We start from the raw sequence: 27249 nt of genomic DNA on the forward strand, positions 1-27249 counted from the left end.
TTTTCAGAAATTACAAATTGGTACTACCATATACAAAGTTAGAATTATCACCTCTCGATTTAAGCTAGACTCTAGATGTGTATGTGTGTGTGCTCAGTCATGTTTGACTCTTTGTGACCCCATGGACTATAACCCACCTCACTCTTCTGTCCATGGGATTTCCCAGGCAAGAATATTGGAATGAGTTGCCATTTCCTTTTCCTGGGGATCTCTCCAACCCAGGGATTGAACCCACGTCTCCTGCACTGGCAGGTGGACTTTTTTCTACTGGGCTACCTACTTGAAATTAAGTCAGCCCTAAAAATTTTGTCTCTATTCTTCTATCCTTATATTTTCTAAGTGGAGTAAAGAGCTGTTTCAATATCCTCCGTTTTATTAGGTCAACAGAATTTCCCACAATAGCCTGATAAATACATGTTGAAACTGTCAAAAAGTTTAAGAAATGAAGCATTTAAAAAGATAAAACTATTCCTTTTGTTATAAAACTTAATTTAGTGATTTTTATACTTTTCTTGATAAGAATAAATAAAAGGTGACAAATGATGTTTTAAATTGGAAATGAAATAATCAAACAAAATCACATTTATTTCAATAGCTCCAAGTGCAAATACAGCAAGTCAGTACACAAAGTTTCAGGACACTGCTTTAAGTACAAAGAAAACTGGATATACAAAAATGAAAGGGTAAATAGCAGAAATAAAGCTCAATTTTTTAAAAAGTTCAAGTAACCTGAAAACCTTTAGACTAAAGCAGTCTTACATCAATTCATAAATGCCTTAATTTATAGGTAACAGTGGTACATTGTGATCAAAAAGGACTTCCCAAAGAGTCACTTCAAACTGCTCAGCTCCAGGTAAGAAATTCCTGGCACTGGCTATTCTGGGTTCGGCACTCACTCATACTGTACAGACTGGTTCAATCCATGGCATTTGATTTTTATGCAAATTCCAAAAAGGTATTTAAAGTTCAATAGGAGGCCAACACCACTACCAAGAGTTCCTGAAATGGCTAATATATATTTAAAAGGTTTAAAGACCAATTTTGGCTTCACGCCTATGGTACAATGTTGGGGGAAAGACTTCAATTAATACTGCTTCCATTACTTAAATCCTTTATGTAAGATTAGCAAAATGGCCCTTAAAACTTCCTCAGGAAAACTGTACTTAAATATATGAAAGCTCCCACTAGGAAATTAAAAGTTGTTAATATTCTTTTCAATCACTTACTGACCAAGTCATATGTATATTTCTGCTCCCCAGAAGTAATGTTAGCTACTAGCTTCAATTCAGGAAATGCATATTTGCTGGAAGGTTTACATGAGATGCTTATTCAGTCTTTTTCTCAACTTTCTTCATCTTTTCATTGTAGGCATTAAATTGAGAGTCTGTTCCAAAAATTCTGTCCCACCATGTAAATGTTGAAGCATAGTTTCCAATGAAGTTCATGTGGTGGAAATCGTGATGCCGAGAACCAGCATAGAAAGGAATGAGATTTAAAGGGTTGAGAGGAATGTCATAACCACTGAAATGAAAATGATAAAGATTATTAAGGAAGTAAATACACCTTCAATAATCAACTTGTTTACTGACCGTAATATGCTTGTTAACCATTCAGATAACATTCCACTGTACCTAAGTCACTTATTTCTGACATGCTTACAAAAGTTCACAGCAAATGGTACATATCCTAGAAACCACTTTCAGTATTAAAGAAAAACTTGAACAGTTTATAGAATTTATTATTAATATTATAATCAGGAGATGAAGGACAGATTATAGTAATGAATTCTTAGACATATTTTCATGAACATTTTCTGTTTTAGAGGAATTTGCTTACCAAAGTTTGTAATACCCATAATACTACGTATGTCTTTTAGGAAAAGTTATACAAAATTAGTACCAAGCATTACAAAGATTAAATCTGAGGATTACTGTTTTGCAACTTCTTTTTGGAGTACCTGTCTTTATTTCTAACTACAAGTCTAAAATCTGATATCTACAATTATACCAGTCTGAATCACCCCAATCCTTCCCCACCCCCGCCTTGAGTAGGCTGAGAAAGAAGGAAGTAGAAAGGAGCAATAGAAAGAAAGAAAAGAAAGAAGGACACATCATCTACCACTTCTCTGCCTAAGACTTCCTAGATGCATTAATTTTGCTATTTTAATGATTCAGAAATAATTTCTAGAATTTCATATTCTGCTTTCACAGATGAAATAAAAGGTCCCCCTAAAATTAAAAAAATATGTAATCATGTTTAAATAATGAATTAGGGTATTGTATTAGGCATTTGAAAAGGAATTAGATAGAAATAATTTACCAAAAAATTTGTTCTAATCAATACAAAGGAAGCATGTGAAATATGCACATAATATTTGTCAGTGGTGGGCAGAAAAGTGCAGAAATGTTCTATTTAGTGAAGGCTGGATGCTTCAGTATTTTTTTCAAGTAAGGGTTAGATTTAGGGTCATTAGAGAAGAATAAAATAATTGCTGTCCTGAATTACAGTATTTAACCAAATTTTTTATTAAAACCACAAATATTTTTCATTCAACACTGTTTCAGGAAGACATTAAACTTGCTTTTCAAGCAAGGCATGAAACCCAAAAGCCATAAAAAAATAAAACTGATAGACTTTACTATATAAAAATTTTAAACTTCAGTACTGCAAAAGAACCATCAAGAGTTAAAACTGAAATGACAGATGGGGGAGAAAATATTTACAACATATGCAGCAAAGTTACATATGTTGTAATTTCATGTAACAACCATGAAATTAAAAGATGCTTGCTCCTTGGAAGAAAAGCTATGACAAACCTAGACAGCATATTAAAAAGCAGAGACATTACTTTGCAAACAAAGGTCCACCTAGTCAAAGCTATGATTTTTCCCGTAGTTATGTATGGATGTGAGAGTTGGACCATTAAGAAAGCTGAGAGCTGAAGAATTGATGCTTTTGAACTGAGGTGTTGGAAAAGACTCTTGAGAATCCCTTGGATTACAAGGAGATCAAACCAGTCAATCCTAAAAGAAATCAGTCCTGAATATTCGTTGGAAGGACTGATGCTGAAGCTCCAATACTTTGGCCACCTGATTCAAGAACTGACTCCTTAGAAAAGACCCTGATGCTGGGAGAGATTGAAGGTAGGAGGAGAAGGGGACGACAGAGGATGAGATGGTTGGATGGCATCACCGACTCAATGAACATGAGTTTGAGCAAGCTCTGGGAGTTGGTGATGGACAGGGAAGTCTGGCGTGCTGCAGTCCATGGGGTTGCAAAGAGTCAGACATGACTGAGAGACCAAACTGAACTGAAATGAACAACGCTTACACGTGAACCAAAATGTTATAAGTCTCCCTGGTGGCTCAGGCGGTAAAAAATCTGCCTGCAATGCAGGAGAGACCTGGGTTCAATCTCTGTTTTGAGAAGATCCCCTGAGAAGGAATGGCTACCCACTCCATCCGTCAGTACTCTTGCCTGGAGAATTTCATGGATCGAGGAGACTGATGGGCTACACACCACGGGGTCACAAAGAGTAGGACACAACAGAGTGACAAACACTTCACTTTTTCATAATAGGTTATAAAATATATAACCTAACAAAAAGTAGGCAAGTGATATAAAATGTTAATTCAAAGAGAAAAAAAAAACTGTTGGTCAACAAGCACACAGGCAAGCAGCCTCACCAGTCCCCGGGGAACGCAGATCACAACCCTGAAGGTTCTCTGCTCTCCTAATAACCAAGATTATCGAGATTGTAATGTCCAGGCTGGAAAAGGTATCAGAAGCAGGGAAAGCATTCTTGCAGGCTCCTGCTGGGCATGTAAAGTGATGCCCATGTCCAGTTTTGCAGCATTTCCAAAATTTAGTTTTGTTTTCCCAAATAACACATGAATATAGTCTCACCATAAAAATGATAACAGTTATAGACAAGAATACAAAATTTGAACTTTTCCCCAACGATTATGTTCTCCTGTTTTCTTAAAAACAGTAACATTAACAAGGTTTAACTTCTCCTATCAGTCTACTTAGGAGAAAAGATAATCTATGACAATGATTATGAGTGTGTAAAATTGGTGAAAGTGGACAAAGGTATGAACTTCCATTTATAAGATGAGTAAGCCTTGGGCATGTCATGAAGAACATAGAGGCTGAAGTCAACAGTCCCGTGAATTTGAAAGTTGCAAAGAGAGTAAAAAGTTCTCATCACACACACAAAAAATTATAACAATGTATAAAGATGGATCAGCAATATATACATGAAACCATTATACTGTATACCTAAAACACAATAAGTCAATTACATCTCAATTAAAAAAAATAAGAAAGATAATCTATGACCATGAAGAAAGGATATTTTATGATACCTTCTACCTGAATAGAAACCAAACCTTACCTATGGACATCGATAGTCTCTATCAAACGGACAGTCACCCAGGCCCAAAGAAGAATAACATGATCACATAAAAGCATGATTCCAATGAAAAATCCAGTTCCAAGAATTATGGTTTCCAGAGGATGTGCATATTCAGCTTCCATTCCAAATGGAGCCTAAAATAAGTAAGAATTGCTTAATATACTGTGATGGTTAATTTTATGCATCAACTTATCTAGGCCATGGTGCCCAGTTGCTTGGTCAAACACGAGTCTAGATTTGGTGTGAAGTTCTATTTTAGATGTGATTAATATTTAATATTTAAATTGGTAAAGAGGATCCTCCATAATGCAGGTGGGCGTCACTCAATCAGCTAAAGGCCTTAAAAGCAAAGACCAAGGCTTCCCAAGGAAAGAAGGAATGCTCAAGACTACAGTACAGAAAACCTGTGTGCTTTCCAGCCTGTTGCCCATAGGAATTCAGATCCAGGACTGCGTCTCTCCTGCATTCCCAGCCGGTAGCTGCCCTACAGATTTCAGATTCGCCAGGCCACACAACTGCATAAGCCAGCTCCTTAAATGTATGTATCTCCTATTGATTCTTGGGAGAACCCTGACTAATATATGTATTTTAAATTTGTGTATATCATTTTATAAAACTATATCCCTTCTATATGTTACGACAATACAGTCATCCCTCAGTATTCTAGAGGGATTGGTTCAAGGACCCCCATGGATACCAAACTTTAACATAAAGGTGCAGTATTTGCACGTAACCTATGCACAACCTCCCATATACTTTAGATCATCTACAGATTACTTACAAGACCTAACACAATATAAACGCTATATAATTCTGTAATTGTTGTAAATACAATTTAAATGTTATGTAAATAGTTGCCCACTCAAGGCAAATTCAAGTTTTGTCTTTGGGAACTTTCTGAAATTTTTTTCCCAAATATTTTCAACGAGGGTTTAAAGAGGATGTGCAAATTCAGTTGTACATGAATTCATGAATTCAGAACCCATGGACACTAAGGGTCAACTGTATATCTAGCCATACCTATATAAACATTAACAGTAATTCTCAATAAAGATATCTCTTTACCAAACATTAAAAGGCCTAGAAATGTCTTTAATATGATCTATTTTAATGGTTTGAGATAAAGGCATTAAAAGAACAGACCTGAATTCTAATTTTGGCTTATACACCTGAATTTGTTCTGCCAAGAACGGGATATTTGGTTTATTATATCAGGTAATCAAGATCAATGCAGAACATACCAATGTAACAAATCTGACAAAGCTAAAAACAAAGCTTCTGATTAAAAAAAAAAAAAATCCCTGTTGTGTGGGAAGAAGTTAGCAATGAGGTGGAAAAGCATTAAAACTAAGTTGAAAATTGTTTTAAAAATTTAATGATTCAAGGCTTGTTGTTTTGGGGTCCCACTTAAATGATCGTAACAGCATTAGCACCTCCATCAAACTGCCAGGTACCCAGCTGTGTGAGGACAGTGCTCTGAACCAAAATACAAAAATGAATATTTTTCTTTCAGGCCTCAACTTACCATGAAATTAGGATACTAGTAAAAAATCTGTAGAACCAGCTTTGTGATCATGTTTATGTGTGTGTGTCTATTCTAAACAATCATGCCAAAGGAAATTGAAATAAAAACATCATTGACAACTTAAGTTCAGATTTTTTAAAAAAATAACATTTTTGCCTCAAAGAGTGAAATATATATTAAATATAATTCTAACATACCTGAAACTCATGATGAATTTTATGAATATATTTATATATTCTTTTGTGGTGTAAAAGCCTATGCAAGAAATAGTGCCAAGTATCCTCGATCACTGCACAGCCAAAACATCTTGCCAAAAGCATGTACCTTTAAGATGAAAATACTGTAATGAGGATAAAATAACTTACTAAAACAATCTAGACTTTTACCTAGGATCACTGCTGGAGACACTGCATAAAATCAAATACCATCTTGACCTAACTGGTTATACTGATCAACAAATTCTCAAAACAATACATATAGTTACAAGCTAGATATATGGTACCACCTGAAGATGGGTGAAAGAGGCTGACCACCATACCAATTCTAATTCAATTAAAAAAAAAAAAAGTAAGTTATAAAATCAGAGCTAAGAAACAAAACTCAAAATTTCTAGGCAAAGAGTAACACTGATAAAGGACTTACTATTAATAATAGTAAAATCACTTTCTTCTGCCAAAGAGAAGCATGTAAGTGCAATGGGCAAAAATATTTTATTTATATAGGAACAAATACACAAATTCTCTTATATGTTGCATATACAGTAATAGAAAAAGCACATATCTATATATTGTATATCTGTATTCAGGTTTAATCAGAACAGAAAGCTAGAATACAAAAATTATTTCAACACAAATATTTATGCTCAGATAATATATATATATGTGTCTGTATGGACACAATTTTTATAACTTTATACTCATGTTTTTTCATTCATTTTAGACTTAAATTGTAATATATTTTTTCTTGGTATAAGTCTCTGTATCCTATACACAATCACATAAAGGATGCCATGGAAACTTCTAATGTAAGAAACTCACCCTCCAATAAAGATATCAAAATATAGAAACACATAAAAATGGGAACATTTCAAGTTTCTACTATGTTTTCTATATTTTATTTACTTCAAAGTTAAGAACAAACATTAACCAAATGAAGAAAGAAGGTAATACTAAGGATATTTTAATTGGATGATAAACCATAACTGAGTATAAAAATCAAATTTTTATCTACATACCATCTTGGCATTGTTTCCCAATCATAGGGAATACTGAAATACTCTGTAAAATAATAAGTTCCACAAATCAATGGAAGCTGGATACAAAAGTGATTAAAGAGAAGCACTTTAAAACACTTCCATTGGTTTTCCCATGTTTCTGGCTTATCCTATGGAGAAAAAAATTAAAACATTTAGTGTTAGCCTCTGCTATCAGAAGTTTCACCTGAAAACTAAAAGTAAAGTCTTAGCTTTTTCTCTAGTGTTTATATGGGACCTGAAATTTATGTTATTTAATTATTCCTGGATTCTGTATTATAATTGCTATGTTACAGTAACTAAGGCCCAGAAACTACAGCACTCACCCCCACCTTCTAAATTCTTGACAACTATTATCACTACTATAAACAGATGAAAAAATTGTCAAAGCTCAGGCCCAGGCATAATGGTCCCAATGATCTTTAAGCAACACTACAGAGCAAACCAAAGCAACACTACAGAATGAGTAACTCCTGTTTTTGCTGCCCACGGATCATTTACTTTTATCAGGAATTCCAGAGATGAAGACATGTGTCATGCTACAATCACAGCTGAGTTCTCCGAACTGCTGAGGCAGCTATACACACAACATTGAAAGTCTTACTACACAGGTAAATCAACACCATTCAGTGGTTTTCATTCCCAGAAATAAGTGCATTTTTCATACACATTGACAAAATTAGAAACTCTCTGAGCTGAAAGAACTCCAGAAGCAAATGTGTCTGGTGGTTCCCAAAGAATGGAGAGCTACTGGCCACAGATGAAGTTCACAGATTAAAGTGAAATGAGGAAGTGATCAATGTAGAGCAATGTTCACAAAACCCCATCAGGATTATCAACCTGCTCAGCAAGCCATAAAGAGAAGTGAAAATGTATTCAATTCAAAGGGCTCTACTTAGTTATGAGGTCCTTTTGGTTTTACAAAAAGATAGTAATAATAAATAGTTATTGCTCTTTTAAATGTTCTAATACCCCTAAATTCAGAAATCTTCAATGGAAACCACTGACCTCAGCAGAGGCCCAGAGGTCAACCACCTTGCCCAGCATCACACAGGCAGTTATTAGCAGAACTTGGGAATAACTAAAATCTAGGGTTCCAGTATTGTTCCTGAAATTCTTTAGAAGAGCTTCCCTCCCTGACAAAGAAGGAAGAGTTCAACTGAGTTCAGTCAGAAAGGAAGAGTTCAGTCAGAGACTTGGTTGTAACCTCAGGGTCTCTGTGAAGCTCACACCTCAGTCTCAACAATAAAATGAGGGAATTAGGCAAGATTAATTTATAATTATCTATCTCTGCTCTGAGCATGATCTGACCTTGCTCCTCTGAACTTCCAGTCTGTGACTAGGGACAAAATAAATCAAAGATTCTGGCTTGGGTGGGAAAAGCCACTCTCTTCCGCAAAGAACTATGTTTAACTAACTGGTGATATCTTGGCTAGAATCTAACACTGATGTAGCTGCAGAAATTAACTGAAAAAGAAATCAGTTATAACATTAACCTTCTATTTCAAAGCTGAATTTTTGGTGTTGCTCCACCAGCAACTTTTTTCTGTACTGTCAGTGTTTCAGGGTATCTGCCTTCAAAATGCATAAACCTGTAATTAACTTACACTGACTTACTGGCTTGTTTTTAAATCCATTTATATTGTGAAAACTTGTATTGATTTACCTTCAGTTAATTTTATTATAAAAAAAAATTTCAAAGCAGGGACTTTAATGGTTGCGAAACTCAAGAAACACATGCTAAGTACAGACTTGAAGGCTTTCGATCTCTGTTTGTAAGTAACTAGTTGTAAACGAGACTACTGCTTGTCCTTTCTTTTGTCCCATTTTTCTCTGGAGTCTTCATAAAGTCTTAACTGAAACAGGCCTGTCTCTCTCTGAAAGTTACCACCTCTGACTAGTGACTCAGCTGTAGAGGGCAGAAGGCAGAGAGGGACAGCTTGGCCTGGACAGTTATACAGATCAATCAGCCCCATAAATAACGCACTGGGTGACCCACTGCAGTCAGAATTCCAAACATGCATGAGAACTTAAAGACATTCAAACACAATTCTGCCTTTCAAAACAGAGCTTTTTATAAAAAGCATTTTGGAAACGCTGTGTCCTTTATTTACAGTAACAAGATGGTCCTTCAGGCTTCAGCCCTTTTAATTCCTTCTCCCTTTACTCTCTGCTCTTCCCTCCTCTGACCTGGAGTCTACAAGCAGCTGCCCCCTGCAGTATCCCCAAAAGGATGAATGCTAGCAGTTGCTTAAAGTGAGACTCACCAGGAGAGGCTACAAAGTGAAGAGACGGATTATAGAGGATGTGTGTACTGACTGCCACCAGACAGAACTCTGTGAGTGCAACCAGCCTCCCTTAGATGAACATCCCCAAATGCCTCCTTTACATCAAGACTATGTGCCCGAGACTGAGTTTGCTATGACTTTTTGAAAAAAGTTCATAGTAAGCATTACAAATGATTATAAGTTTACGAAGTGTTGATAAATTATTTCTTTCTCTAACAGTATGGTACAGATTCCTTCCTGAGAACTATGTCAAACTCTTTAGTTACAAGAGTTCATTGTTTTCCCTATGTCTAAACCTGAGAAGATGTACCATGTATGCAAGCTCTCAAGAAATACTTAGTGCACTGAAGCAAATACTGAGAGGTTAGGAACATCATCAGTTTTGGGAAGATGACATGAATGCGGCAAAAATACGCTATATTTAGAATAAAAACAAAATCTTAACAGTCTTGATCAAAGTCTTAGCATATTAACAACACTGAAGAATTGAGACATCAAGGATTGTAGTGAATTGCAAAATAATACTCAGGAATCCCCATAAGATTCCCTTCCAGCTAATTAAAAAAATTACAATTTATATATGATAAGACTTCTCCATTAAGTGAGTATAAAGGGAGCATATCTCAACATAATAAAGGCCACAGATGATAAGTCCACAGCTAACATAGTCAATGGTGAAAACCTGAAAACATTTCCTCTAAGATCAGGAACAAGATATGGATGCCCACTTTTATTCAACATAGTATTAGAAGCCTTAGACACAACAATAGAACAAAAAAAAGAAACAAAAGGAATCCAAATTGGAAAGGAAGAAGTAAAACTGTCACTGTTTGCAGATGACATGAAAAATCCTAAAAACACTACCAGAAAACTACTAGAGTTTTATCAATGAATTTGGTAAAGTTGTTGGATACAAAATTAATATATAGAACTCTATCAGATTTTTATACACTAACAATGAACTATCAGAAAGAGAAATTAAGGAAACAATCCCATTTACCATTTCAGCAAAAAGAATACCATACCTAGCAATAAACCTACCTAAAGAGGTAAATGATCTGTACTCAGAAAACTCTTAAGACACGGATGAAAGAAACTGAAGATAACAAAATGGAAAGATACATCATGTTCTTAGATTGGAAGAATTGTTATATTGAATTGAATTATTATGAAAATGACTACACTACCCAAGATAATCTGTACAGTCAATACAATCCCTATCAAAACACCACTGGCATTTTTTTTAGAACTGGAACAAATAATTTTAATATTTGTATGGGAACACCATAAAACTCACAGAAGACAACACATCACAACAATACCTTTTTAGATCTGTCTCCTAAAGCAAAGGAAACAAAAGCAAAAATAAACAAATGGGACCTAATTCAACTTAAAAGCATGTTTTTCATAGCAAAGGAAACTCCTGACAACACAGACAACTACTTAATGGGACAAGATATTTGCAAGTTATTTAATTTGCAAGACTGATTAGGGGTTAATATCTAAAACATAAAAACAGTTCATATAATTTGATATAAAAATGAGCATTAAAACTTGGACATTTTCCCAAAGATGAAATACAGATGGCCAATACACACATGAAAAAATACTCAATATCACAAATCATTAAGGAAATGCAAATAAAAGTCCCAATGAGATATCACCTCACACCTGTCAGAATGGCTATTATCAAAAAAGACTATAAACAAATGTTGGTGAGGATGTGAAGAAAAGGGAACCTCGGTACACAGTTGGCATGAATGTAAACTGGTGGACAGTATGGAGGTTCCTCAAAAGACTAAAAGTAGAATTATCTTATGACCCAGTCATTCCACTCCTGGGTATATATCTGAAAAAAACAAAAAAACTAATTAGAAAAGATACATGCACACCATACATTCATACCAGCATTCTTTACAATGGCCAAGAGATGGAAGCAATCTAAGTGTCCATCGCCAGATGAATGGTGGAAGAAGATGGGGTATATATACACACAATAAACTACTCAGCCATTAAAAAAAATGAAATTTTGCCATTTGCAACAACGTGGATGGACCTGGAAGGTATTATACTAAGTGAAATAAGTCAGAGAAAGACAACTATGTACGTTATCACTTAGATGTGAGAAAAAAACCCAAACGAATGAATAAAACAAGACATAGATTCAGATATAGAGAACCAACTAGAGATTACAGCCAGCAGGGAGAGAGAAGAGGAAAGGAGTGAGATAGAGGTAGGAGATTAAGAAGTACAAACGACTACATATAAAATAGATAAGTAACAAGGCTATTACTTCCTTGTTACTTCCCTTTTACTTGTTATTTCCCATGTTAGCTTCCCTGGTGGCTCAGACGGTGAAGGATCCACCTGCAATGCGGGAGACCTGGATTCCATCCCTGGGTTGGGAGGATCCCCTGGAGGAGGGCATGGCAACCCATTCCAGTATTCTTCCCTGGAGAATCCTCATCGACAGAGGAGCCTCAAAGGCTACAGTCCATGGGGTTGCAAAGAGTTGGACACGACTGAGCGACTAAGCACAGCAGAACAAGGATAGCTTAGGGAATATAGCCAGTATTTCACAATAATGCTAAGTGGAGCATAATGTACAAAAATTCTGAATCACAATGCTGTACATCTGAAACTAATTTATTGCATATCAACTCAATAAAAAAATTTAATTAAAACTTATAAACTCAAATTAGATAAACATCACATCTATTGAAGGCACAATTCAACCAATTCTTTCTGAAACCTTATCAGTAATGATCTAGGGTTGTGCTGTGTAATATGGTAGCAACTAGAGATGTGGCTACTGAACATTTTAAATTCACTTAGTCTTAATTGAGATGAGCTGAAATTAGTGTAAAATATACACTAAATTTCGATTACTTATTGTAAGAATAAGAACACAACATATCCCATTAAATACATTTTAAATTTTCATTACTTATTCAAATATAATTGAGATTTATTGGATTAAACTAAATACACTGTGAACATTACTCCCCCCTTTTTATTACTTTTTAATATATTCTAGTAGGGAATTATGTATGTGGCTTCATTACATGTCCATTGGACAGCCCTGATGTACAGTCTATTTTCAGTTACAAATTATATTTACTTTAAAAATATTCAACAAGACTAATGATAATACTCCAATGCAAGTCCATTATACTTACCTTTTGAATTTTGTACTTCTTCATGTAAGGTATGAATTGAAACAAAAATCCAGGTAAACAGAACAAGAAATAAAGGACCTCATGAACTATGAGGGATCCCCATGTTGCAATCTGGAACTTTGTGTAATTATTCAACATGTAGTTCCAAGCATTTTTAAATGGTTCCTGCAGAGGATTCTCAGGCAAAAGTGAATCTACATACTCCACAGCCAAGGATGCTGAACTAAAGATGCTGATACTTTCATTTGCTGCCATTTTCCAAATCTTTGCAGACAGCCTTATAATTCTGTAAATATAAACAAACAAGTAAATAAGCAAGCAAAATAATAAAATTATAAGATAACAGTTTTTAAAAAGCTTCTGATTAATTTTTAAATTGTTAAAGCAGTGCCAATCTCTCAGATCCTACACCCATGATTAAAAACACCTGTCTACAGGATGTCATCACCACTTCCATTTGTAGACAGGATTTAAAAGCCACATGTTAATGTTCAAGAGCAGCATCTAAAGAATAGTGGATAAGAAATTTCAAGCCATCTTTAAAGAGACTTATCAATGTGGTCTCCCAGGAAAAACTTGTATTTCAAAGAGCAACAGCTGGGTTTAAAAGTATCACTTAAGAACCTATTTAGAAAAAGTCTGCCACTATGACTACATAAATACTAAATACTTATAATCGGGAATAAAAAGACAACCATAAATAAAGTCAAAGATCAAACAACAAACTGGAAAAAATATTTCCAAGAATTAAGACAAAGGGCTAAAATGAGTGCTTTAGAAAAAGCCTAAAAACCCAATAGAAAAATGACAGACTACTCACAGAAAGTTCACAGAAAAATAAATACAAATACTAAGCAAATTAACAGTTCAGTTCGACTCAAATAGAAAATGCATCCTAAAACAAAAACTTAGTTTCACAGTGCGCCTAGCAGTAACATTTTGGGGAAACTGGCACCACTGTACATTGTTGATGGGAGGATGAATTTATTCTTTGAGGAAAAAAAATCACAGTATTTATTACAATTCAAAATGAACACATCTTTTGATCCAGCAATGTTTTCACTTAAGTACACAAAGATGAGCGCACTAAGAATGAAGGAAGCATTGCTCATAATAGTAAAAACAAAGAAAAATACAGCAAGATGTTAGGGCCATCAACAAGAAATGAATTAAATAAATTCTATCAGGTCCTTCCAAAGACACTGCCACCGAGGAGGAAGATCTACATATTCTACATAGAAAGACATCTAAGTGAAATAGCAAGTTGCAGAATGTATAGGAAGAGCATCACCTATGTTTTTGTGAAAAGGTTATGTCTTTATATATGTACTTTATGCTATATACATAGGAGAAACACACAAACAGAAAATGTACAGAAAATGTATTTGCATACATGGTAGGGAGGGATTATGAAAAGAAAAAAATTTACTTTCCATTTTATACCTCTTATAATTTTAATTTTTTCATGAGTATGTTTTACTTATAAATAAGCTTAATAGGTCACCAAATCAAAAAACAGACTTATGAAGAATGTCACTTTCCTAAAAACGTTTACTGATGTCCCTAGTTTATGAATTATGATGGGCCCCTCTATAAATAAATATATTAAGCCTCAGAAGCATTCTTAATATTGTTTAAAATGCTCCTTTGTCCTCGTGCACCAGCCCATGACCTACTCAACTACGGCCAACCCTTCAATAACACAGCTTTGAATTGTGCGGGCAGGTCCATGTAGACTTAGGTTTTTTTTGATAAACAAATTGGAAGAACTTGGGGAGATTTGTGACAATCTGAAAAAAACTCACAGACGAACTGCATAGCCTAGAAATATTAAAAAAAAAAAAAAATTAAGAAAAAGTTAGATATGAATGCATAAAATATGAAACTGTGAAAGTTAGTCTCCCCGTCGTGCCTGACTCTTTGTGACCCCATGGACTGCAGTCTGCCAGGCTCCTCTGTCCATGGAATTCTCTAAGCAAGAATACTGGAGTGGGCAGTCACTCCTTTCTCTAGGGGATCTCTCCAACCCAGGGATCAAACCTGGGTCTCCTCCATTGCAGGCAGATGCCAACAAATCTAATAATGTTGAATCAACACCACTTACTAGCTGTGTGACCTTGAGCAAGTTAAGTAACTTCTCTAAGCCTCAGTTTTATTACCTGCAAAATGTAAAGAATAACAATAACTAGATGAAAGGAATCTTTTCATGATGTACATGTATATCAAATTACCACAACGTACTTTTTGCTAACAGAACCTCAATAAAGTTGAAAAAATAAGGAATAACAATACAGTTCTTCTGAAGAGTCCAAGAAATAATACATGTTAACTACTTATGTTGAGGTGACACATAAGCTAAAAGAAGCTAACAATTATTAAGTGCTTTATATACACCAATAACTTCTAAGAGTGTCACATGCTCTCTCTATATTATAGACTACTCCTTACCACAGCTTCAAGGTAGACACTTTTATTATTTCCACTTTACAGATAAAAACTGAGGTTTAGAAAGATTAAGTAACTTCCCCAAATTACAAAAACACTAAGTGGGGGAGCCTGTGCTCTCACATCCATTATATCATATTGTGATCCTAAATTATAAAGCACACAATAAACAGTATAGTAAGAGGGGAATAATTCTCAAAGTTCACCCAAGCCTCCTGAAAGAGTATTCCATATAGGCTGTCTTCATTTTCAGATTTCACATCCATTCTCTAGCAATTACAATCAGTTTTGTATTCTAACCAATGCACTGAATTTACTCCTACTAAATAAAATCACTAAGTTTCCCAGCTGCCAGATCCAACAAAAATATTTTGGAGTTATTTTATCTGGCCCTTCTGGAAAATTTGATACTTCTCACCTTGATATACCTGCCTTTCTCGCTTCTTGGGATTCATATGTATTCACTCTGATTTAACATGTGGTACCATTTGTAGCCACTGCGCTTCCTGCTGCTCTCACCCCTGACTTCAAATCATAAAATCTAGGGAGGAATACAAAGAAAGAACAAGACTGTCACAACATCTGTGATAAGAACAATAAAGGGTTGGAAATATAAAACAGAGAGGCCCAGGAAACAGATCTTAGAGAAAGAGGCATGTAAACTCAAACCTGGAGTGTGGAGTGAAGGCAGTTAAATCTAGTTTAACTAGATCAAAAGAGAGTAAAGTAGGCGGGATGGGGTCGATGGGTGGTTTTGAGCAGAAGAAACATGAGTTGTAGAGACTCAACCAGGAGATAAGAAAGGATACAGCACTTTCCCGTTGAGTATGTCTGTGGTACAGCTTTTGAGAAAGAAAGGCTCAAGAATTGAGGCTGAACAGTTTCCCAGAGATGCTTGACTTACTCCAATTATTCTAGATTGTCAGGAGTGATCATATCTGTTCCCTGTTGTGAGAATATGCTGAAATCCTCTCTCTCTCTCTCTCTCTCTCTCTAAAACCCCAAGTTCTGATTATCCAAAAGTATACTGGCCATCTCCAATTTAGGCAGTTTGGAGGCAGAGCAAAGTCAACATGCCCTCAAATTCGGCCACTACTCCTGGCAACTCTGCCCACACACTCCCTCCCTACCTACTTTAACTTGGTGAACTGATGCCACTACCTACTTAGTCATCTAGGACAGAATATTCCAGATCTCTATCTCTGCTGCCTGGATTAAGTCTTCAAACACGTACCCGATTTAGAGACAACTGGTTTAATTAACATTCAGGAGTTTACTCTCTAGATTTAAGGGAGGGAAATGGATACACTACTGACAACTGAACAAAAGCAAAAAATAGGTATTAAGGAAGAGAGGAGAGGGGAAACAACGAGTGAATTTTCTTTCTTTTTGTCCTCCTTGCACAACTGGATTGACTTGAGGTCTGTCACAGACTCAGAAAAAAAGAAATGTAGTCGTCTGGGGATCCCCCATAGAAACTTTGAAGTTCCCCTGTCTCTGAGACCTGCCAGCAGTGCCTGGCCTTTGCCCTGCCCGGACGCCGAGCACCTCCAAGTGTGCCCTTCTTAAACCCTCCCTCTAAAACACGAGGCCATCATTCGTGTAAACAGCAGACAGGGTTCAGCCCTTCTGCAGACCCTTACAGTTTCAGGGAGCGCCTCCCCACAGATGAAACACCTGGGCCTCTGCTCTCCTTTAACTCTCAGTTTTTCGCCCCCACCCTCCGTACTGATACACGAAGGCCTCTGACTGTCCTCCGCTTCGGGCCTCTCTGGCCACGAAACAGCTTCTCTTGCCGGTACAGCCCTCTGCCCAATTGCTATTCACCCTTTAGAACCCTCCGGGACGCCCTTCCCACCCGCGCGCCCCGCCGCGCCTACAAGCAGGTCTTGCTTCTTCCTTTTGTAGACCTCTAGTCACGGTCACTCTCTGCTGAGCACTGCCTGGTTCCGACATTAAGAGATTGCAATCGTTTCCACCCATACCTGCCGCCAGGCCGTCCGTCCCGGCGTCTGTACGTGGGAGCCGACCGAGGCCCGTCCACCCCGTTCCCTCACCTTATGCACCACCCAGTCTGCCGCCACCGCCTCCAGAGCTGCGATAGGCGCTTCCACCTGGGAGTCGACGGGCTCCTCCGCTGTTATTGGCTTGCGTGGGCCCCGCCCCGCCTTCTGAGAGCCGTGATTGGCCTACGCAGCTGCCGGCATCGTGTGACTCGTGCGAACATGGCACTGGAAGCGCGGCCATTGGCTGCTCAGATGGAGTGAGGATCGTGAGAGCTAGGCGTTCGGCCAGTAGCTGGTCCGCCTGCCCGGCTAGGCGGACGCGAGGCCTTGAGACGTCGCCTAGCAACTTCAGCCCCGCCCAGCACCCTCAGCCCCTTCCAAGAGCATGCGCACTCAGGGAGTTTGCAGGCGCGCCGGCCCTGAAATCTTTACTAGGCGCTGTATTCACTGGAGCCCCTTTAACACTGTTGCGCCTAAAGTTTAGACCTCTTTCTCATCCCAACCCTAGCGTCCTCTGATAACCCCTATATGTACGTGGGAAGTGGGTAACTCCAAATGCAGCGCGATTCCTGTTTGAGCACGGCAAGCCAAGAGTCGGAGGTTTAGAAGAGACGACGCGCAGCAGTTGGTTTTGCTGCCATGGTCGGCCGCCTCCCGCCCCTCCGGGAATGCAGAGGTGTGCACGGATAGGGGTCATCCACGAAATTAAGGTTTCGCTTAAGAGAGCCTTTTTAAAATTTGCACAAGGGCACTACTCGCTCTCGTTGAAGGCATTTTCTTTGCAGGACTTTGTGCAAATGGGACGCTATCGCTTCTTATAGCTGTGACTTTTTTCTCATAGACTGACTTTTGTCCCTGAAATAACAGGCCCGCTGCCATCTGCTTTAGGAAATCCCTCAACCCATTCATCTAACTGTCCCATGTATTTGACACCCACGTTCTTTGTAAAGTATCATGACAGAAGTCATATCAAATGAATAGAAATGGGATCTGTCCCTTGCGTGCTCAGAGCTCTGTCTTCAGGAGGCCTGTGGTATCCTGGGGTAGATGTGTGTTGCACAGCCTAGGTCTCTTCAGGACTGAAGTAGGCCTTCAGTGACCGAGAATGGGTAAAGCCATTTTCCCATGAGGCATTTTTCTTTCCAGTGGGAGTATAAAGGCCCAGACCCGCAACCCTATTTAGGATTCCTTTGATTGGCCAGTTTAGCTACAGACCACGCCCCCCGCTCTCCCATTGACTGAGGTGGTGGGTGTGACTGCAATGCAGTCTACTTTTCCCTCTGCCTAAATACGCTGCCCTCTGTTAAGGCAGGATGAAGAGCATATGCCATGGGGTCGGACCTACCAAGCTTTGCCACTCATTAGCAGTGTGCTCTTAGATAATTTACTTCTCAAAATTTTATCCAGTACTTATTAAAGTGGGTATTATAATAGTTTCTTATGACAATAAATGTGAGTATATATGTAAGCCCATTGCACACAATGCTCAGTAATACTAAGTCGGTTATTATTTCTGACTTAGAGTCCTACTTACTACATTAAAGATATATTATTCTTAATATTAGAGAAGATGCAAGTATGTGAAATGGTCAAATGATTATTTTAAATTTTGGGGATTTAGAACTGAAACGAAACATATAACTCCAAAAAACAAAACAGAAATATGCTCAATTCCTTCCAGTGAAGAAATGGGAAACTACTTCAAACAGGAGGTTAGCTCAAACAGGGGCTCTGTATCAACCTAGAGGGGTGGGATGGGGAGGGAGATGGGAGGGAGGTTCAAAAGGGAGGGGATATATGTATACCTATGGCTGATTCATGTTAAGGTTTGAAAGAAAATAACAAAATTCTGCAAAGCAATTATCCTTAAATTAAAAAATAAAAAAAAAGAAATGGGCAGTTTAGAGAACTTCAACAATAGTGGTAATTTATTGAGACACATCCCTTTGGTGACAAAAGTTCATATAGTCAAAGCTTTGGTTTTCCCAGCAGTCATGTACAGATGTCAGAGTTGGACCATAAAGAAGGTTGAGTGACAAAGAATTGATGCTTTTGAATTGTGGTGCTGGAGAAGACTCTTGAGAGTCCCCTGGACTGTAAGGAGATCAAATCAGTCCATCCTAAAGAAAAGCAACTCTGAATATTCATTGGGAGGGCTAATGCTGAAGCTGAAGCTCAACTTTGGCCACTTGATCTGAAGAACTGTCTCATTGGAAAAGACTCTGATGCTGGGAAAGATTGAAAGCAGGAGAAGGGGACGACAGAGGATGAGATGGTTGGATGGCATCACTGACTTAATGGTCATGAGTTTGAGCTAATTCCAGGAGACTTTGGAGGCGTGCTGATAGAGAAAAGCCTGGCATGTCCATGGGGTCTCAAAGAGTCAGATACAATTTAACCACTGAACAACAACATTGAGGGTCTTTGGTATTTCAAGCACAGTACTATACATCATTTCTTTCAAACTCCACAATAACCTTGTAAGTGATACGCTTTTGCTGTTTTTTGTTATTATTCAGTTGTGTCCAATTCTTTGGATCAGGGAGAAAGCAAGGGAATTCCAGAAAAACATCTGCTTCACTGTCTACACTATAACTTTTTGACTGTGTGGATCTCAACAAACTATGGAAAATTCTTAAAAGAGATAGGAGTACCAGTCCACCTTACCTGTCTCTTAGGAAACCTGTATGTGGATTAAGAGGCAATAGTTAGAACTGGACATGAAACAAACTGGTTCAAAACTGGGAAAGGAGTACAACATGGCTGTATATATTGTCACCCTGCTTATTTAACTTATATGCAGAGTACATCATGCGAAATGCCAGGCTGGATGAATCACAATCTGGAATCAAGACTGCTGGAAGAAATATCAACAACCTCACATATGCAGATGATACCACTCTAATGGTAGAAAGTGAAGAGGAACTACAGAGCCTCTTGAGGGTGAAAGAAGAGAGTGAAGATGGTCTGAAACTCAACATTGAAAAAAACAAGATACAGATACTTATGTTGCCATTTTAGAGAAGACAAATAAGGGTCAGAGGTTAAGAAATGTATTTAAAGTTACAATTAGCAACTGACAGAAAAATTAATTGCTCAGTTGTTGGGACTCTTTTGTGACCCCACAGACTATAGCCCGCCAGCCTCCTCTGTCCATGGAAATTTTCCAGGTAAGAATACTGGAGTGGGTTGCCATTCCCTTCTCTAGGGGATCTTCCCAACCCAGGGATTGAACACACGTCTCCTGGATTGCAGGCAGTTTCTTTACCATTTGAGCCACCAGGAAAGCCAGAAACTGAGAGAAGGGGATGCAAACTCAGAGCCATCTGATTCCTATGCCCATGAACCCTGCAACACTTAAACTGCTTTTTTTCCCCTTTAGAATTGTGAAGCCAGAATTAGAATGCCGGAAACTTGATTCAAAGTGTGATTCCACTTTCCCACCTAGCCTTCTCTCCGAAATCAGACACAGTCAGCCATATAAGCCATTAGGAGGGAATCTGCTCAACAAACTGAAACAAGAGGTAGGCTAATCCATTATATCACTATGTAATACTATGCTAACTCATCAACAGCTGAGATTATAAATACATGGGTCCCTCATGCTATCTACAGGGATGGTATTAAAAACCAGGAATCATATATCAGAGTTCATGGGAAGGGAAGTGAAAGTATACTCATCATTTACCTAAACCCAAATCATCACTGCTCTTAGTTATGAAGGTGAGGAGTCAAGTGGAGCAAGAAGCAGAGCTGCTTTAAAATGTCTTTTCATGGAACTAGCCTTGAACTCTGCTCAGACCTGGTGGTTCCCCTGGCAGGATTTCTAAGACTTCTGACCTCTTTTCTGGACAATAATCGAACAAGCCAGGAACACTTTTATAAGCTCAAAGAGAACAAAACAAGATGTTTCAAACTGGAGAGATAAAGATGGGCATGGAGGGGAGGGGAATAAATTCAAATTCTTTGAAATCAAGAATTATGAATCTAGTACTGAAACTTGGCAAACTGTTTTATCATACAGCTGTATAACTTATTAAATCTCTAAAGAGAGGAAAGATAAAGAGGGATCTGACATGCTAACTATTTTAAGAAAAGCTTTAAAAAATTTTAGATAAATCGTTAACTGATAATTCACGGAATATTCGTGTTTGGAAGTGATCAGGAGAGATAATGACTCTTTTTTTGGTGCCACTGTCTGAAGCAGTTAACAGTGCTCCAAGTTCATTAGATCCTCAACATGTTTGTTGACTATGGATGTGCTTGGAGCAACACTAATGCAGAAATTTATTTTCATAAGGTGAGCACAGGCTTTTGCTTTTCCTAATTATTTATAATTCCACTTACAATGGAAAATTCAACTAAGTTGGTAATAAATGTGGTTCTATGTTTAAAAAACAATGCGACTCTATTAACTAAACAGAACTTTCATCACAGGTATAATTCTCTTCTTTTATTGACTGTTCTGGCAAGAGCTCAGGCCTGCTACCTTCTAAATCCCCGAGGAACAGCCACCATATCCCATCACCCCATCCCATCTCCTCCTCCTGTGTTCAGCGCCTCAGGTATCCACCCCACTTCCCTATGTCCCCTCAATTCCTTCTATTTGGTATCAAAACCACAATTTATTTCTCGGTTGTGTCAGAGTAGATATTGTTTCTTTGGCTTCCTTTTGATTCAATGCTTTTTCTTTTACTTTTATCTTGTGTCCTGCCCATGTTAGGGAGAGAACACTATGAAAACTTTTAAGTTTTACCAATCCTCGGGAGATGTTTTCCTTGATAATTAAGGTAGCTTTTTCTTGGAGAATAGTTTTCAGTGACTTTAGTTCAGTGACTTAACTAACTTGCCTTGTAAGTTACTTTGGCAACAAATTTTAAATACGCATTTATGAAGGAGAAAATGCAAATTTTATAAAAGAATACAAGAGTGAACAGGCAACTTTCTTAATAGCAAACTAAATAGATAAAAATCAAGAACAACGTGAAACAAATAATATACAAACTTTTATTCAAAGTTAATTCAATAAAGACATATTTTGGTCATTTTTAAGGTGAGAGTAATTGATCTCAGAAAAACTATCTGATCAATGCACATGGCTACTCACAGAAAATTCTCTCTTCTGTTAATAGCAGCTAAATTTATACACACAGAAAAAATTCTTAAGAGCATGCAAATTCAGTTGAACTCCATACATTCATTATATTCATCAAAAACCTGCAATAACGTTCATGCCAAAGTGTTAAGGAAAAAAATTTGAAATTCACACCAAAACATGACCAAGATTAAACCAAAGAAAGTAATAAATAAGCATAGTTTATATTTTATTTTAAAAAGTTTGGCATCATACAAGTATTCAAGTGTGTTACACCATGTTCATTCCTCAGAAGTGGCATTTTAAAGTGTTAAGCATTCTTAAATATCAAAAAATACAACTCTGTTTTACAATGTAGTACTGGCATAATTCAAAGTACTGTGCCAATTATAAATAGTATAATCAAGTTTCAAACATCTTTTCAAACATATTTAAAGGAAAGCATATAGACACACATTTATATGCATACAATTTATTATACTCATGTAATCAAACATATTTTATAAAAGCAAACAGTTTTATCCCTCAACTAGTTTATATACTTACACAGAGTTTAATACCTGTTCAAAGATTTTCAGTTCCTGTGCATACAGATTTTCAGGAGAAGAAATAAAGATGAAATTTAATTTTACAAGAACACATATTACTTTATCCCCCTTCACAAAATAATCCATAGTTATTCATGGTTGATAACTACTCTTTGTGAAAGCAACTGTTGTCCAAAGACTACAGAATAATACTGCAATCCAAGTTTCTTGTTAAAATTCAGTCAGCTGCTGCTCACTGCAGAAAAAGCCTACACGGTGCATCTACCAAAAATAATCTTCAGTATCTGAGGCCTATAGAGGCAGATGATCTTATCCTCTGCAGAGACTTAACGTGCAGCTACAAGTGGAGAAGTGCTAGACTCTCAGTCACTTCAGAAGTACTTGCTGAAGTCTGCTTCTCATGTGTAAATGCGCTGAAAATGTCCTTTAGACTCATAATGGTTTATCAATAACTGTGACCCCTGAACAAAGAAACAAAGAAATAAAACTGAGGTCACAGGAAGCATTCTGTATCTCTGAGAAAATCCTCAATTTTTTTATAACTTAAGTGACGAGGACCGAAGAGATCGTGATGTTTGTAAATCTCTAAGAAACTGTAGTATTACTATCATTTTAATCTAAATGACAATGAAATCTTTGTTTAAAAATTATGTACCAAAACTATGTCAGACTATTTAATCCAGAACTCACCTTTTGCTCTTCATAGTTATATAATGAAGGGAAAATAATTTTACTCAAGAAATACTAAGATCCATCTAATACTAAAAGGGGCATAAAGAAACTTGTGAGAGTGATGAATATTCATTATCTTGATTGTGGTGATGGTTTCATACATATGTCAAAACTAATAAAATTGTACACTTTAAATATAAGCTATTTATTCTATGTCAGTTATATCTCACTAAAGCTGTTTTAAAAAATTTTACATAATTTCAAGGACTGCTACTGGAAGCTTATAGGTATATAGTTCTATTACATGTTGTTTTGGATGATACATAAATAACAGTGATGGCTAATTAGTATAAATTTCTTTTCTCTCCAGTAGTCAATCAGTATTAGAATGTTACTGAAACACTCTAATATTTAAAGCAATATAAATATAGATATCAGAAAATTCATATGCAACAGTTTTAAAGACTCATATTATTAAAGATTATTACCATTTTTCTTATGAAGAGAATGGACGAAAACGATTATTTTATAATTCAGTCAGTGCTGTGCTTAAAAAAAATTACTCTGTAGCCTCACCATAATACCTTTACATGGAGCCCTGCCAGGGAGATTTCTTTTAGCATGCATGATGAGTCGCTCAGTCACGTCTTGACTCTTTGAGACCCTTTGGACTATAGCCTATCAGCCTCCTCTGTCCATGGGATTTCTCAGACAGTGATACTGAAGTGGGGCGCCATCTCCTCCTCCAGGGGGATTTTCCCAACCCGGGGACCCAAACTGTGTTTCCTGCACTGCAGGCAGATTCTTTACCCAGTGAGCTATCGGGGAAGCCCCCATATCTTTTAGACATCTGAGTAATTAAAGCCTTGCTACATAGTGAATTCCCTGCCACTGCATACAGGTGTAGCTATATTAAATTTTATTATATGATTCTGCAATAGAAATATTTTTAATTTTGAATACAAATGACTACAGAATGACAAAAGAATACTAGTACCTTATTTTAGAACATACGTATCTGACATTAATTATTTTTAGAATAAGAAGTAAGATATACTTTGAGAAAAGACTTTCTTCTTATATGAGAAAAACATTCTTAATGTAAAAATCATAATGATTTTGTATTATAATAAAAGACTGTAAGAAAGCTGAACAATCATTACCTGCATAACTTCTCCCTGTGCTCATACAAGATGATACCACTGTCCATTTATCAGTTGTTGGGTTATAATATTCTACCGATGCCAAGTTACAGGAACCATCATCCCCTCCAACTACGTATAACAGACCATTAACTGCACAAACTCCTTTAAAAAAATTAAACAGAGAGAAAACAGTTATTTTAAAAATTTGGATGACTATAAATGGCCCTGAACGTGTCTGGTCAAGTGATCCAGATACACTTACTTCTGTGTAAGAGGCAGGAAGAGAAGATGGGGGAAGCTGAAAAGAATTCCTTTGTGCGAGGAATTTCTCTAATCCCAACTGTAAGCTTCTACTCAAGTTACTTACACAGCAGTTGCTCTATATACGCATTATTTCATTTAATCTTCACAATAACCTACTTTATAGGCTAGAAACTATTTTATTCCCCACTTTATTAAAAACAGTAGAAAATTAAAAAGTCAAAGAACTTTAATAATTCTCCCAAAGTCAGCTTCTAAGGAAATCCTAAGGAAAAAGAGAAAATAATAAATATATATATTTGTAGAAGGTAAAAATGATTCTGAATTTTATTATACAGACTAGCTAATTATTTTATCTCCTTTAAAGGGAGAACAGTATTATTTATTTCATTATTATGAGAATACTATGTTCTTTTCTTTTTTGGAAAAATTCAAAACCCCTAGAAAAATACAAAGAAGAAAAGACCACCACTAATCTTATACCACCTAGAATCCTGATCACTGAAATTTTGGCTCTTTTCTATGCATATATTCTCAGACTCTCCTTTTTTAACCCCAAAGTAGCTCATACCACATAAGCTACTTTTTACACACTCACACCAAAAAATATATACCTGGATATTTCCTCAAGTTAATAAATACAGATTTATATTATTTTAAATGGCTGCACAATATTCCATGTATGATACTACCATAATTCATTTGTCTTTTACTGATAGATTTTAAGTTATTTTCAGCTTTCTTGCTCTTATTGCCAATAAACTTCCTAATCCAGGAAGTGCAAGCACATATGCTTTTCTAACTTCACATGTGCTGGGGCCCAGATTTGTGTGGTTTTACTAGTTTTGGACTATCCATAGCTAAGAGCGCTTTAATACTTCACCTAGTACAACTGATTGGATGAGGTACAAGGTCAAGTGAATTAATTTTATATTTTGTTCTGCTGAGTGAGTTCTTGAAGTTCGACATACTTATCTTCCTTAGTGATCCCAATTAAAGTAAAGAGAAATAGGAAGAGCATTTCTGGGGGGGATGTTGGGTGCATCTTGCAACATCAATCAATGGTACACAGTGATTCTGAGAATCATCAGGATTATTTTGGATTGTGGGACGTGGCATGAAGACAATGGCATTTTTAAGAAGATGAGCATTTCCCCAAAAGACTACCTAGCTATCCTGAATCTATTTTCCATTTCTATTTCCCTTCCATGGATTTTCTTTTTAAGGAGTTACTTCCCTGGTCTTGAAGACCTTAGGTTTCTTAAAATTGCTATTGTTGTTGTTTTAGCTTTTCCATTCTCTAGAAACCCTGAACTATATTAAATTGTGGTTGCCTTCTTTAGGCTTCCCCTCCAGATTCAGATAAACAACCAGCTTTTTAATCTGGTGTAAGTATTTACTTTGGGATTGCCTTTCTTAGGGATTGGAACGAAAACTGATCTTTTCCAGTCCTGCAGCCACTGCTGAGTTTTCCAAATTTGCTGACATATTGACTGAAGCACTTTCACAGCATCATCTTTCAGGATTTGAAATAGCTCAAATGGAATTCCATCACATCCACTAACTTTTGTTCGTAGTGATGCTTTCTAAGGCCCACTTGACTTCACATTCCAGGATGTCTGGCTCTAGGTGAGTGATCACACCATTGTGATTATCTGGGTCGTGAAGATCTTTTTTTTTTGTACAGTTCTTCTGTGTATTCTTGCCACCTCTTCTTGACATCTTCTGCTTCTGTTAGGTCCATACCATTTCTGTCCTTTATCGAACCCATCTTTGCGTAAAATGTTCCCTTGGTATCTCTAATTTTCTTAAAGAGATCTCTAGTCTTTCCCATTCTGTTGTTTTCTTCTATTTATTTGCATTGATCACTGAGGAAGGCTTTCTTATCTCTCCTGGCTATTCTTTGGAACTCTGCATTCAAATGGGAATATCTTCCCTTTTCTCCTTTGCCTTTCACTTCTCTTCTTTTCACAGCTATTTGTAAGGCCTTCTCAGACAGCCATTTTGCCTTTTTGCATTTCCTTTCCATGGGGATGATCTTGATCCCTGTCTCCTGTACAATGTCACGAAGTTCCATCCATAGCTCATCAGGCTCTCTATCAGATCTAGTCCCTTAAATCTATTTCTCACTTTCACTGTATAGTCATAAGAGATTTGATTTAGGTCATACGTGAATGGTCTAGTGGTTTTCCCTACTTTCTTCAGTTTAAGTCTGAATTTGGCAATAAGGAGTTCACGATCTGAGCCACAGTCAGCTCCCGGTCTTGTTTTTGCTGACTATATAGAGCTTCTCCATCTTTGGCTGCAAATAATATAATCAATCTGATTTCGGTGTCAACCATCTGGCAAAAAATTGATGCTTTTGAACTGTGGTGTTGGAGAAGACTCTTGAGAGTCCCTTGGACTGCAAGGACAC

At 36.9% G+C, this 27249-nt stretch overlaps 2 protein-coding genes across 8 annotated transcripts in view; both read right to left on the minus strand.

Annotated features, from left to right (window-relative positions):
* Positions 1 to 564: 564 nt before the first annotated feature.
* On the minus strand, positions 565 to 17227 carry MSMO1 (methylsterol monooxygenase 1). 3 transcript variants are annotated; one of them, XM_065904674.1, is made up of 7 exons: positions 17092 to 17215; positions 15525 to 15647; positions 12662 to 12947; positions 7177 to 7325; positions 6140 to 6266; positions 4397 to 4551; positions 565 to 1521 (listed from the first exon to the last, which is right to left on the minus strand). In XM_065904674.1, exons 3-7 carry the CDS (start codon positions 12914 to 12916, stop codon positions 1326 to 1328), a joined length of 882 nt encoding a protein of 293 aa, XP_065760746.1. In that variant the 5' UTR covers positions 12917 to 12947; positions 15525 to 15647; positions 17092 to 17215; the 3' UTR covers positions 565 to 1325. The 3 variants fall into 3 exon arrangements, with proteins under 3 accessions (XP_065760746.1, XP_065760747.1, XP_065760745.1); XM_065904675.1 differs by lacking the exon at positions 15525 to 15647 and having other exon boundaries at positions 17164 to 17227; XM_065904673.1 differs by lacking the exon at positions 15525 to 15647.
* Positions 17228 to 22105: 4878 nt separating this feature from the next.
* KLHL2 (kelch like family member 2) overlaps positions 22106 to 27249 on the minus strand; it is a 162497-nt gene continuing 157353 nt past the window's right edge. For 4 of the 5 annotated variants that reach the window (XM_065904664.1, XM_065904665.1, XM_065904663.1 and 1 more), the window contains 2 exons: positions 24591 to 24734; positions 22106 to 23216 (listed from right to left, as the gene is read on the minus strand). In XM_065904664.1, coding sequence (XP_065760736.1) covers positions 23188 to 23216; positions 24591 to 24734 — 173 coding nt within the window. In that variant the 3' untranslated portion in view covers positions 22106 to 23187. The remainder of the gene's footprint in view (positions 23217 to 24590; positions 24735 to 27249) is intronic. The other variant, XM_065904666.1, reaches the window with a different exon arrangement.

Source organism: Muntiacus reevesi, chromosome 13, assembly GCF_963930625.1.
Source record: "Muntiacus reevesi chromosome 13, mMunRee1.1, whole genome shotgun sequence".
Lineage (NCBI taxonomy): Eukaryota > Metazoa > Chordata > Mammalia > Artiodactyla > Cervidae > Muntiacus > Muntiacus reevesi.